Genomic DNA, 14,775 nt, shown 5'->3' with positions numbered 1-14,775 from the left:
TAATCAACCAGCCAAAGCTGCCCAACAGTCACAGGGCAAACACTCGGAGTACCGTGCAAGCTGGCGTCACGCTGTCAATAATTTGGCACGTTCTGTGACCCGGCCAACACTTCCTCATCCGCTGCCTCAACCACGCCAGCGAATCGAAACTGGGGCCAGAGCACCTGCTGCTGAGGGCGTCATCTAAAAAGCATTTCGTCGAACTCAGCGCCTACTTAATCAAGTGTAACATGGACATGTCCGAGCACACCTGCTGGCTGACATATTGCGCCGCGACAGGCCCTTCCTTGCTCCAGCCGCACGCTCAGCCAGTCGCTTAGGTTCGGTTTTGTCTTTGCCTGGCGAGCCAATGCGAGTGTGTGTGTGCTTAGACAGACTGGACGCACACACAGGCACTTAGACACGCACACACACACGCTGGGACCCACTTGCAACTCGTATCAAATGTCAAATTTGACATTAACAAGTGTTTACATAATGACAACAACAATTTGCGTAATTGTCAGAGACAGCAGAATCGCGTCGGCGACGGCGACGGCGACGAGTTTGGATAGTTGCCTGCCCCCAGCTTGTCCAGGGTCCTTTAAAGCTGTCCTTCACTCTATGCTGTCTATGCTGTGCGTCGAGCACTTAACTGGGGACGCATTCTCTTTGTGTCTGCTTTTTTTTTAGTTTGACTGTCATAGTGCATAATTAGTTTGCTGGCGTGAGTTGACTAATTGATGGATTGACCACAGGAAGGCGACTTAAGATAAGCAGCAGGCAAAAATTAAATTATAGGCTGCAAGAACGTGTGTCATAAAAAAGTTGAAAAATGTGTCCACATGTTCACACCCTGAGATGGTAAAGTATATGTGAAAAATCAAATTAGTTGTAATATTTCGTAATATTTCATAATTAAAATTTTAGATGATCAGACAGTTCGCCTGAAGATGCCGTCTCAGAGGCTAAAAAATCTTTTGAGTAAAATTGACCGCTTGTTTGATTTTTCAAACACCATCTATATGTTTAAAATAGTTTGTCCTTACTGACTTAATGTCTGACTGAATGACTGAACGGTGATCAATGGACAGCACAAATCTATTAACCTTCTTTTTCGGTCGGGGCTTTCGAAAATTTGACCCGCGAGTGTTCTGCAATTGCGAAAAAAGGTTTTCAGGATTTGTAAAAATAAGCATCACAGCCTTATTACTTGACTCATCAATTTATAAGTAGGAATTTGTACAATCAACGAGAGTTGCGAAGAGTTTCATATCCATCGTTTAAATAGTTGGTTGATTGGACCAAAAAGTGTGATTCGAAATATTATTAGTTTACGTTTTAATTTAATTTTTGAGTCAATGTTATCTTTTATAGTAGACTTTTGCGATTATGATACAAAATTCGCCTGGGCAGCAAAAAAAAAGACAATGCATGAAGTATAGAAGAGCTTGATTCAAAAGTCAACGGTCTTTGTTATGTCGAAAAGGATGTGTCCTGGGATAATCTCATGAATTGCAAACAATTTGGTGTTGAGCTCAGCCCAAAATTAAGGCCCTGTCCTGGCATTGAATCAGCATCCTGCTCGGATGGCTGATGGTTGTGTCTGGCAACAGCATAATGTGGGCTCCCATCAAAAACAAAAAAGAAGGCAAAAAATGTGCCAATGCCTTGCGCTGGGCAGAAGTTGATTGTTTGCTCCTTGGGCTATTTGCTTACTTGATGAAATAATTAAATGTCATTCATTGAGGCCCTTTGCAGCAGCTGCTGCCAGTTTGCCTTTGCCCGTTCCGTGACTGCCTCGCTGCCTGCCAGCCTGCCTGCCTTTCGTAATTGTTGACCACTTGCGCATATCCTTTTTGCGCCTTTGCCTCTGTAACTAATTTGTGCAGACGCCTTGGGGCGGTGTCCTTGCGCCCAACGCTTTGATTTCAGCCATTGCACCCAACCGCCCAGCTATTCCTTCAGCAAGTTCATTAAACTTTTGTCGGGTCTTCACACACAGTTGGCTAATTAAGTGCTGCACACTTTCGGGCAGCCCAAGTTTAATGAACCGACTCCACGGATGTCACACCTGACGCATCTTGTCGCCAGCGCCAGCGCCAGCTTCATTTGCATATTCACAAGCCCGTCATCGGCCAGTTTTTGGACTTGAAATTCTTTTGATTCATTTTAGCAGCCGCTGTCTTGGCAAACTTCTTTCGTCTTGGACACTTTTAGACTCAATGCCAGACAACTGGCAGCTTCATTCAGCACAATTTTGGCTGACTAAATTCAGTTCATTGGCTAGACTCTTCTTGTCCCAGACCCCTGTCTTAAATTGATTTAATTGTTTTTCTATATTTTGGGTTACTTATGCTGCTGATAATGAATACCAAGGAGTAGGACTTTCGTCAGTAAGTTTTTATAATTAAAGTTACCTGTCTTTTTTTAAAACTAGTTGAAATTTTTTCCAAAAACGGATTTTTGTTTACTTTATTATAAAACAGAAGGGAGTGGCGAAAGTGCCCTAAAAGCGAGTCTATGTTTCCCAGTTGATTATTTGGATCTTTAGGAACTTTCATTCATTCATTCGATAATACTTTAAATGTGTACATAGAGATACACATATATTCACGTCCTGAAAATTGATGTGCTGTCATACTAATTTTGATCGTACTTTGTATATTTTAATTTTTTTGTTTGTTTTTATGTAACTCTTTTTTCGGGAGCAGCAATTTGCGAAATTGTTCTTAATGTGCTAAAGAGAAAGTCGTTTCCCAGCAAAATAAATAATGTTCCAAATAAATTTTAACCAATTGTCAAATTTTTTGCCTCTTTGCATAACTTAAAGCGATTGGCGAACCAAATGCCAACCTAAAATTGTCAAAAAGTTATGAATTGGCTTGACACACACACACACACATAGCTGGAGTAATTGCATTTCAATTAAAGTGCAGACAATTTAACTACTGCAGTTACCGCAGCATAAAAAAAAGTTTCTTTCTCCTTAGATAAATCACATAAATTTATTATGATGATGGCATAAATCATAGGGCCATATATAAAATTGCAGCATAGTTTTGTTATTATTTTTTTCTCGTTTTGGGCATTGTTTTCGTTCTCTAAACGCCGCAAATATGCAATGCGTGCGGCCAGTTGACAGCCCGACCGAGGCCCAGAACCCGCACCAGGACCGACCAAAATCCCTGTCAATGTTTACCCTGTCCTAGAATGCCCCGCTGCGGCGCAATTTTCGGACAGTTTCACCCAAATACGAGCACTTGTATTACCCTCCACCATCCTGCACCATCCTTTGTGGCGAGCACCCTTTGGGTTCATTGCTCAAAAATCACAAAAATTTGTTGTTGTTGTATGAAAATTATTTTCTTGTTTTTATGTCAGGCTGGTTTTTGGCATCCCTTGGCAGAGCAGTCAGTGCCTGCATTCAGCCGATTTTGCAATTTGTTTTTAGAGCCTTGTATTATTGATACCCTACAATTTTGCGAAAGGATGGGCTTATTAGTATAATATAATGTGTCGTATTTTCTGTCGAATTAGAAAATATTATAGGAGCCATAATCAAAAAAAAACATTTCAATTTTTTAATACTCTGCTGTGCAAAAGAGAACTGCTGTAGTCAATAAATATGGAATAGAATTGATTAGTTGGGAAAAGAGCGCATATTTATTTTTACTCATATATGTTTATTGTAGAACTTAAATCAAAAGTACATAAGGTTTCATTCATCAATTGAGTTCTTCTATTAATAAAGTAATCTATTTAACATTGATTTTATATTTATTTAAGTTGTAATTTTTTACGCTATTAAATCAGCTTTCCCGGAAATCTCTGAATGTCGACACAAAAAAATATCAAATAGAGGTATTTGGCAGGGTATTTCATATTTGTGTATTCTAGACGAGCGGAACTCTGGCTGTCCAGCTTATGTTTTTGGTGTGGCGGCTGTCATTTTTCATTGGCTGCCATGTTCATAATTTCCATGTTAATATTGCCCTTAAGTCATAATTCAGCTATGCAATTTACTCTGCTGTGCTTTGTCCACTCCCCACGTGGACGCCACAGGAACCGAAATCATGTCCCATGCAATTACATGGGGGACAATTTGTCGACAAGCTGCTCGTGGTATTTTCGTTTAGGGATTTGCTCAATTCATGTGATCAGTGAAATTGCATTCACGAATTTGGTGAATAATGAACCCATTTTGATTCTATGACTTGCAGGGCGGATCCTCGTCAGTTCGAGTGTGTAAGGTCTATAGATGAGTGCAGTGCTGTGAGTACAGGAAACTAGCAAGCAACAAAGGAATGGATGGAATACTGGCGGAATTAACGGATTTTGCCAGATCGGTTCAGGATCCCAAAGGACCTGGCAAGTATTTAATTATAACGCACCAGTAATTATATAGGTGTGCATGTATATTTTTTGTGTCAAAAGATTCCAAAAGATCTGACAAGTATTTAATTATTATTTATCAGTAATTATATATGTGTACATGTATAATTTTTATCTCAAAGGATCACAAAGGACCTGACAATTATTTTATTATTATGTATCAGTAATTATATATGTGTATATGTATATTTTTTATCTCTTTAATACCTCTTTAATTTTGTAATTGATAATTTTAATTTTTACTTAATTAAAGTTTGGGCATTGGGGACTGGCATGTTGCAGCAAAAATTATTTGAAAAATACAGTGCATACCAGATTAGAGCATAACAGATAATGTTCGGTTTTGATCAGTTTGAGAATTATTTCACGTCAGATGCCATAGCAGCCAGTTGGGCTTATAAGCAGAACAAACTAACTAAATAACACAATTTAAAAAACATTTATAGTCAAACTAAATACAAATTTATGTACACTGTTCTCATTGAACATGTGCTTTTTTTATAGTCTGAAACTAAAAAATATGTTATATTTAAAATGTAACTTCCTAAATAGGCACCAGGGAGTATTTAAAAATGCACGTGGTCTGGAAATTTAGCGCGTTGCTGTCGATTTTTTATTTTGTTTGAGTTGCCCATTTCGATGGTTTTTTGTATAGCAGGGGTACTCAGTATAACCAACGAAAAGTTTTGCATTTCACAAACATATATACTCTCTTACTCTCGGTTTTTAAATCATTTGTGGATACTCATTAGTTGCATTGGCGGCAATTATTCAAATTTAACATGTTTCCCAACTGTCATATGTACAATCCCATTTACATGATTTGAACTAATATAATTTTGATGGCAACGTCTAGCACTAGGGAATTAAAGAAGGTTACCAGATTATTACTTTAAATTTATTTACTTACATTCCAGCGAGTTACAATAATATTTTTGTTTGGTTTAAACTGAGCGAAATTCGATAACTGATAACCCATAACCAAAAAAGCCAACAATCAACAACGGAAAACTACTACGAACTACGCGTTCTGTACGCAATAAATACTAATTTATTTAGTTATATTTAAAGTTGTAATATTTGGTAATCATTTAAGTTCTTCCCATTAAGTGAAAATCAAAATTTTGTCAGAATATGTGGGGAATTGCGGCACCACCAGGAGTTGATTTGACTTTCGCCACTTGAGTTGTTTTGCTTAAATGCTTAGTAGAGTCAAATCCCTGCTCCTGTGCATTGTCCAAGTGGCACCTGCTCCTGGTGCGTCTACACTTGGCAACGTTGCATATTTAAAGGCGTCTAAGTGCTGGCAAAAAGTGCAGAGCGCGATGTCTGACACATCATGCATGCTGTTTTGGCTTGCCTGATTGTTTTGAGTGTCAGCGTCAACAACAACAACAACACAGCAGCAACAACATCAACAACAACCTGCACATCAAATTCAACATCAAGAACAACAAGAAGTGGGAGCATTGATTGCATTTGCGTCTGGCTGGCAACAGACACGCCCCTCGCCCACGTCGACTCCCACGCCCTCGCAGAGGCTGCAGTGGCGCATTTGAACAATGCCGTTGACATTCCAAGTGCAGCAGACAACGAGGAACGAGGACTACAACACACTTCTTGCTAATGCCTAAAAATGTGTAGGGCCCTTGGACTTGGATGCCACTCGAGGGCCGGCGTCGACATCCTGCGCTGCTCCTGTGCTGCACTTTAATCTGCGACAGGAACTCTTAAGAGGGGGCCCAGCAAATAGTCAAACAATTGCTGTTAAGGGCAGACGCCAAATCGACTGTCAATGGGCTGGAAATCACTGCACTTTTGCATTTTCAAATATTGACTATTCTGCATATTGATTTTGTTTTGTTTCCTCAGTTCACGTGGGTGGCTGAATTAAAGGACACCTTGCCGCTGTTCATGCTGTTCGGGCAGCGCAGTCAGCAGCCACTTGCAGGCAACTTGTCAGCGACACCTACATCGTCAACTTGTTGACACTTTAACAGAAACACCTGGTCGACGGGGCGGATACGTTATGCATTATACGGGATGCGTGCTGTGCGATGGGGTTAAGCAGGCAAACGGGCAAAGGCACGTTGTTATTTCACGGTTTTAAAATACAAAATATTCTGTGGCAAATAAAAATACGCTTTGTCTAAGAAAAGCGTTAAGAACGCATCCGATTTTAATGACCTGCTACCCAAAGAAAATGAGTAAACAGTCATCTTTTACAGAATAAAGTATATTTATTCGTGATTAGCTTAAACTTCCTAGTTTATCTAACGATATACGTCCATTGGTCTAGCCGCCTGCCTGTCTGTATGAAGCTGTCACTAAAACTAAATATACAAAGTATAAATTCAATATCAAGATCGATATCTTGCCCCATTTTGCCGAAATCGATAAATACCGATCTATTCCAAGGTCGATAAATGGGAGGTAATCAAATTTAGAATAGCTTTCATTTAATGCGAATAGGATATCCATTAGCGGAAAAGAGGTGGCAAGGCGAAGCATACTAATGGATAAATAAACTTGGACCGTGCAAAGTCGGGTAAAACCGATTAGGACACATACATTTATGATCAAATTACGTCAATCTATACATTTCAACCAGAGTATTTTACTTGCCCACGATTTGGCACCAATCTCAACTCTATTCTCAGTACAAACAAGTATCAGTCTATGAAGAAAAAAAAAACAAATAGAAACGAATACGCAACGAAATCCGCTTAGCAACCCTATAATTAGCCCTCGTTGTGTGTGGGCGTCAAAGTCGCAGCCTGCCACCCCCCGGCTCCGACTCCGACTCCGCCTCCGCCTCCGCCTCTGACCAGCCGTCATCGATAGTCGACACTCGGCATCGCATTCGTTTTGTTGGTTTCTTTTTTATTGCATAATCTTAAAAGCTCAGCCGTCGACGGTAGGCAGAACAAAATATCTACCATTCATATATCATTGGAAATAAATCTGCCAAGTTCGTGTGGCGTACTCGAAGTTAATTCTTTGCCCCGACTCCGTTGACGCCATTTGATTCTAATCGCATCGTTATTCCAAAATTGATTAATTTCATTGTTTGTGTCTATGAAAAATTGTCGCTGGTCTTAAGATCGACACAAATTCGTGGGCGGAGCTCTACAAAATTTGCTTCTTATTCTTCCCTTGAAACTAAAAAACATAATTTTCATTGTTTGTGTTAACATTTTTATTTAATAATAAAAGGTTTTAATTGTAACACCATATGCCTTATATTTAATTAAATGGTAGTTTTTTTTAGGATTCATATTATAAATAGTTTGATTGTTTATAGTGTTTTTGATGCTGTCTGTTTTTTATTTAGTTTTTAATATTTGTTCGCATTAATTAATAGAGTACATATAAAATTATGAAAAACTGTGTGGTTTATGCTTATGTTGCTTCTTGATTTTTGGGATTCCAATTGTTTTGTATCTTTCCTTGCACTCAAAAAATATTTATGCCATTGTGTTATCAATTCTCTTCCTGTTTTTTTTTTTAGTTTTTCTGTATCTCAGACTGATTGATTGATTGAAGTTTTCCATCAGCTATTAATTAAATGATGAAAGCTTGATTAATAAAATAGAAAAATAATAAATTATTCGAAAAGTTTGAAACTTGTATTTAATACTAGAAAATAAATATATAAACCATTACATAAATTACAAAAGGGACAGACAGCGAGAGAGAGAGAGAGAGAGAGAGAGAGAGATACCAAAATAGTGAAAGGGTGTAAGTAGTAATAAGGACAGCTCGATAATTTAATACGTCTAGTCAATGCATGTAGTTCTAAGTCTTATTTGGTTTCAATAGGGTGATATTATAGAATACAATTTTTAAGTTGCAGCGCATCAGAAATCCAATTTTGTCTGCATGGTCTGCATGTTGAAAAGTTTTAAGCATCAGACTAGGCTAGATATTCGCCCATATCTTCAATTCGCATTCACCATCCAAGTGGAAAGTGCGTTTTGACAATGTTATTTTAAAATTAGCTTGAATCTATTTTTTGTTATGGTAAACAAAATATATTTTGTACGACCGTTTCCTGTCACACTTGCGGATGTAATGTTCCAACTCATTATTTCAGTCTAATATTCCGTTGATTGGCTTTTTCTGTTTCTTTTCTTAACTATTTCAACAGTTGAAGATCACAAAAGGCTTTAATAAAATATATCTTTACTGTTCGCTTTTCATTTTCTCGACTAAGGTGCTCAGCTGCCTGCAAAGGTGCAAAACTATGTTTTTCTTCGTCTTGCCCATTCCGCCAACAAGCTGTTAATTCACTGCGCACATATGGATTTCCGTTTCAACGCCAATTTTGATGGATTATTTCGACCGGCATATTGGCGACAAACAAATCTGTATAGTTGAGCGAACGTGTGGGACAGCAGAGAGTGGGGGTTGCCCCCCATTGTCTGCGGAGCTATTCAACAGACAAAATGTTTGCCATACATGCGATTCGACTCGGGTCGTTTGTCTTTGCCAGCTGACTGGCAATTATGGCGCTCAATAGTTCCACGATGAATACTTCATTCACAGAATGCGGAAAGGTGTTTATGAGCTTGGATTTGCTTGTCAATGGGAAATTTTGATCGATATCTGAGCAGGTATTAACGCATGACACTTAATTGGCTTAAATTCCTTGGCAGAGGCAATGGAGTCTGGCACAGTTCCTGTTTGTTGACATGGATGGCTTTCAACTTAAAGGCATGTCGCAATTGCAGCAGAGTACCTTGGCAGCATTTCCATTTGGATGCCTTGCTCAATGACGTGTCTCTCACACATTGATTTTTGTGTAAATTGTCTGTGGAACTGCCTTTGAATGCATTTGCAGCAACTGTCGCCCACTTTTTACCTTTTCACGCCACTTGCTGTGATTTTGTATATCTCGCTGATCTCTCGCTATCTGTCTCTTTCTCTTTCTCGTTCTCTTTCTCCCTCTTCCTCGGATACACACGTTGCTCATTTCGCTAGCTAAAAATGCATTTCCTGTCAAGTGTAAAAAGGAAATGATGTGATGCTCTCGAGCTTTAACGTGCAATCAATCATTGCCGCCGTACTCGTATCTCTGCTATTTTACAGCCCGACACACAGCACATTGGCCGCCACCATACCCCATACCCCAGGCCCCAGACCCCAGTCCCCATCCAAGGTCCTTGGTTGGGTTTTTTTTTGTTCATTGCATTCCAGCATCTATGAGCGCTACCCTGTCCTGCCCGGCCAGCCCCTCCGTTTGTGGCGGCAAAGTCAACGAAAACGAGTTTATTAAGCCAGGCAAATAGTGTTAAGTATTTGTCAAATGTCAAAGTGTCTACGGTATCCATGAATATACTCGATTTGCACTCGTCACATTCCTATTTGATTCGTTGCATTTCCGCTACCACAATTTCCGCTTCTCGCCGTTGCCATTAAATGGAACTGCCTGGAGGCATCATTAACGGCAACTTTACGCAGGACAAAATAAAAGAAAGAGAACTGAAAACCCACTAAAAATCCTCCTCATCAGGCCCATCTCCACATCGGAATGGCTTTCGCATTACTTCAAATTCGACCTGTCCACTTTTATATTTCTTTATATAAGTCCACTTTCATTAAGAGAAGGATATCGGCAATAAAAGCCTTCGGTTATCCTCGCTGCTTGTCCTTGTTGATATAATGTTCTTCGAAGTGATGTGTTTGATTGCTTGCAAGAGATGTAACATATTAATAATAAAAATAATACTTATAAATAATAACTAAGTCTAGAATCGACAACTCAACAAATTCCTTGTTAACTAGAGTATTCCTGCTAGTTTATATTACACCCTTTAATTCTTATATTCCTAGCTTCTTCGCTTGTTTTTTACTTCGGGCCAACCGAGAGATTGATTTCGATTTATGCGTAATGTGTTTAAAATGATTTTTGTCACACTGCGTGCAGTCATTTTAACTCGAGTTCAAGTTCAAGCCTTCAACATTTCGCTTTTTGCGAGTAGTATATGCCATTCATCTTATACCGTTTACTCGCACATATTTTTGCAAGCAATTGAATCCGCCTGCCTACGCATCTTTATGGGTCCGGGGCTACGTGCCTGAACGCAGTAATTGGCATTTAATGCTCGAGCAAAATAGAATGCATCAACCTCCGGAGTTGGACACGAAATCCACTTATAAACGCTTTACGCACTTTTAATTTTTAACTGAATGGAAACGACGCTCGCCTTTTAGGTGTCTACAGGAAAAAAAGCCTATAGAACAAGAGATGACGACTTCAATAAGTTCCAAATTCCTTGAATTTGCTTGTTGTTTAATTAGATTTAAACCAATAAATGAGTTGACAGTTTTTTTTTCTTTTTTGTATGCGTCCTTATGCTAGAAAAACCTTTTGTGGTCAGCCTTCAATCTTTTGTGATTAATGTATCCGATTTTTAATTAAAATTGCAGCCAATTAGGTTGGTTAATTGTTAATTCTACCCGAAGGCAAAAGCCGCTGCCCATTGATCGAAGTGTTTCATGCTGAACACCAATAAGTATGTCAAAGCTCAGAACTTATTTTCCTCAGATGTTTTGTGTTTATACATTAATGAGTATTATGTTAATTTAAATATTCTCTACAGAAAAGGTAAAAGAACTGCATTAAAGAATTGGTAAAAGCCGCGTAAAGAATTATGGGCGTGTTTTGTATGTGAAAGAAAACTTGTATTTCAAATATACTTTGGCATCTCAAATATATATTTTTGCATATTTCAGATACATTTGCAACTTTTAGATACTGGTTTATCTGAAATATTCTTAAATAGGAAATATTTTTGTAGCTCTCAGATACCTTTGAAATAAATTGGTGTGTTTTGAATATGAAAGATCAAGTTGTATTTCAAAGATATCTCTTTTCTTACATAGCATGCAAACCTTCTGCTGGTTGTGAATGGATTAAACTTGAGCTGACTTAAAGATATTTATGGTATCGGTTGCGTTACGGTTGGCATATCCAAAGTGAAGACACGGACAATACAACAATTAACAAGTAAGTAAACAAAATGCTGGCATGTGGGACATGGACACAGCACGAAAATGGAGCAAATACATTCCCTAAAAAAAATAACAACCGAAACTGAAACTGAAACTGAAACTCATGCAGCAAATGTCGCTGACATACAAACGAGAAGCGAGGTAAAAAAGAGCTAAAGGTGTTGACAGACGGACAAATCACCTAACGGCAAGACTGACTTGAGCCAGAGCCAAAGGCAGAGGCTGTGTTGAACTGGCTTGGCTGAGAGGGGAAGCGGTTGGGGTGCACAGTTCCTCAACGGTAGACAATGGTTGACAAGTTGAGCGCAGTAAATTTTGAATTTCAAGTGCAAAAACTGAAAATGTGATGTAAGCCATGCGCTGATTGGGGGATGCTTGAATGGGCAATGGGCATGGAGGGAGTCGAAGAGCGCAGTTTGCATTGTTGACCATTATCGGCTTAATTAAATAATTGTCAATAGGCCTACAAGGAAGCGCCGATAGCGTCGAACTTGAAAAGCAAACCATAGTTAAAGCGAACTTTGTAAAAGCCGAAAACAAAGCTAAAACCCAAAACGAAACCAGTTTGCTTCGCAATTGTCACAATTGTCAACTCGTATCTATGAGATACTTTAATGCTCGTGTACTTTTGGTACTTATTACCGGTTTGGAACGTTGTCAGCGTGTGGGTGCAGCTGGACAGTGTCTGTGGGCATGGCAATGCTAATTCTAGGCATCCGCTTGCTCCATATAAAGTGACATGCACGCAGCCCGGACCACATCATTACCCAAGCGTCGCTCACAACGCCAAGTGTCGACGTCGACTAAGGACGAAGCCCGAACAGTCGCGACGGTTACCTATCTAAAACTCGCCCATTCTCTGCGCCCGCGTGTGTGTTTTTTTGTTGATACACGTGTGTGTCCGTCTTTTAAATTGAATAGAAAAGAAAACCTAACAAGAAAATGGCAAGCAAAGTAAGTTTCTAGATCTACTAGAAATAGGTTGTCAGCCAGACAAAAGCCAAACGTTACCAATTACCATTTGCATTCCGCGAAATGATAAGTTACCTATTCAATTTCGGAAAGGAACGCACTTTAAGCTTGGATAACATTATTTTCGGGATACAATTTCTGCATAGTTCCATCTATTCGATTTTAAATTTATTCACCCGTTTTCTCGTTTTCTTTTGCATTAACTGAGCCCAAGATTTTATTTTACTTTTATCTGTTACTTTTAACCTCTATAATTGTAGCTTTTGTCTTCTTCTTTTCATCATCAGTTTTTGACTGCTCTGTCGCTTTTGGCTTTGACCGGCTGCTGCTTGGGTGGCTTTGCAGCCACCTACTCCGGCTTCCATCCTGCGTATGCCACCTACCAGGCAGCTCCTACCGTTTACCATGCTGCGCCTGCCGCTTTCTACCAGCAGGCCGTAGCGCCGGTTTATACCAAGTCCTATGCTGTGCCCACGCCCTTCGTTAAGGCCGTTGCTCCCGTTGTGAGAACGTATGCTGCGGCTCCTGCGGCTGTGCCTGCTGTTGCACCCGTTGTGAAAACCATTGCTGCTGCGCCCTTGGCTCCGGTCGTCAAGCAAGTGGAACTGGAGTCGGCTCCCCGCTACGATTTCTCGTATGGTGTGCATGATTCCCTCACCGGCGACATTAAGAGCCAAGTGGAGAGCCGGGACGGCGGCAATGTGGTTGGCTCCTACAGCGTCCTTGATGCCGATGGCTATAAGCGTACGGTAACCTACACGGCCGATGACATCAACGGCTTCAACGCGGTGGTGCAGCGTGAGCCTGTGGTGGCTGCCCGTACTGCCGTTGTGGCACCTGTTGCTCCAGTTCCTGTTGTGTCCTCGGCTGCTGTTCCTGCACCCAGTGTTCTGCCCGCACCCATATACTACCCACAAGCACAACAGCAGCTGTTCCATCCACAGCAGCTGTTCCAGCCACAGCAGCAGCTGTTCCAGCCACAGCAGCAGCTGTTCCAGCCACAACAGCAGGGTAGTGCCGAACAGGAAAGCGAAGTTGTGGAAGCACTACGTCAGCCCGATCAGGAGCCAGCACCCGTTGATTACTCTGATGCCCAACAACAGCAGCAGCAGGTTTATCCACAGGATCAGCAGTTCCCACCTTACCCATCCGCTTCACCAGCCCCTGTCGCCACGTCCGATGATTCGGATTCCGATGTGGTGGAGGCGCGTTCCGCCCAGGAGTCAAGCAGCACCACCGCTGCCCCAGCTGCCGTTAACGAACAGGACAAAGAGCAGGACAACAAGTCTGCTTAGATTGTGATCCATCATTAAGCACCTGAATATTCCATATATTTTGTTGAGATTAAAGCCGTGTATACAATTGTAGCCCAACTTGTTTACTTTAATTCAATCCTTTCTCTTCCGGGGATATGTTTCCCAATCATATAGCATGCCATGTGAAAAACTTCAAGTATATTATTCTCAAAAAAAAAACATTTACTATTATTCGTTGGTTTTTTAGTGGTAAAATATAGCGAGTAACGAAAAGAAGAATATTAAATAAGTGTCATCTATCCATTGCAAGTGGAGTCTTATATACAAACATTTTGCATACTAGAAATTGTAAGTAATAAGCCCCATGACAATTGTAAGCGACCATTAAATATAGAAATATTTATAATATGGTACCTTATTGTTTAGTTAAATTAAATTGCCGTTTTATATACTCTGTACAAAACGGAAAACAAAAGAGTTAGTTAATTATGCTAATCGACGTTGAGTACTCTTAATCAACATCTATAGCTGATTCGCTAAATCTGCCCCTCTGCATATTTACGGTATTCGATCTCGGAGACGAAGCTACTGGCACCCAATTTTTTTATATTTATATATAAAACTGTTTATCCTGTTATCCTGACTGACTGACTGACTGATTGATTGTTGATCAAAGCACAGCCCAAACCGTAAGAGCCAGGAAGATCAAATTTTCAGAGTAGTTACCTTATTTGATAAAGGTTAAGTCGGGGTTTTAGAAAAAACTTTTTTATGAAATTTTTTTGTTTTCCATCCGATCGGCCTTCAACTCATTTCCAAAGATCTTTATACAAATTCATTTGAGGGGTGTTTCACACGTCTCGAAAAATGCAAAAAGGCCCCGAAATGCAATCCTTGTTGGTGGAAAAGGAGGTCAAAGATTGAGATTCGCGCTAAAAATTCATTTCCAAGGATCTACATCATTTGAGACGTATTTCACATTTTTCGCAAACCCCAAGCTTCCTCGGTAAAAAGTGCGATTCAAAGATTTTTTTGGTGAAGTTTTAAGTTTTTTCCGACTTGCATCAAACTTATTTTCGAAGCTCTACCTAATAACTTAATGACTACGTGTTTCAGCGATTTGGGAAATTTCGCCCGCAACAGTGGTAAATTGGCG

The 14,775-nt window shown here is 39.9% G+C and overlaps 1 protein-coding gene across 1 annotated transcript; it reads left to right on the top strand.

Moving 5' to 3' along the window:
* The first annotated feature begins 12,333 nt into the window (after positions 1 to 12,333).
* On the top strand, positions 12,334 to 13,730 carry Cpr31A (Cuticular protein 31A). Its single transcript, XM_064692381.1, has 2 exons — positions 12,334 to 12,345; positions 12,624 to 13,730. The coding sequence occupies exons 1-2, from the start codon at positions 12,334 to 12,336 to the stop codon at positions 13,656 to 13,658; spliced, it is 1,047 nt and encodes a 348-aa protein (XP_064548451.1). The 3' UTR covers positions 13,659 to 13,730.
* Positions 13,731 to 14,775: the final 1,045 nt, after the last annotated feature.

The sequence above is a fragment of the Drosophila montana genome, unplaced genomic scaffold (assembly GCF_035044405.1).
Source record: "Drosophila montana isolate Dmon_TW-CO22-7 unplaced genomic scaffold, ASM3504440v1 contig_3581_1, whole genome shotgun sequence".
Taxonomy (NCBI): domain Eukaryota; kingdom Metazoa; phylum Arthropoda; class Insecta; order Diptera; family Drosophilidae; genus Drosophila; species Drosophila montana.
This window is presented reverse-complemented; position numbering and strand designations above follow the sequence as displayed.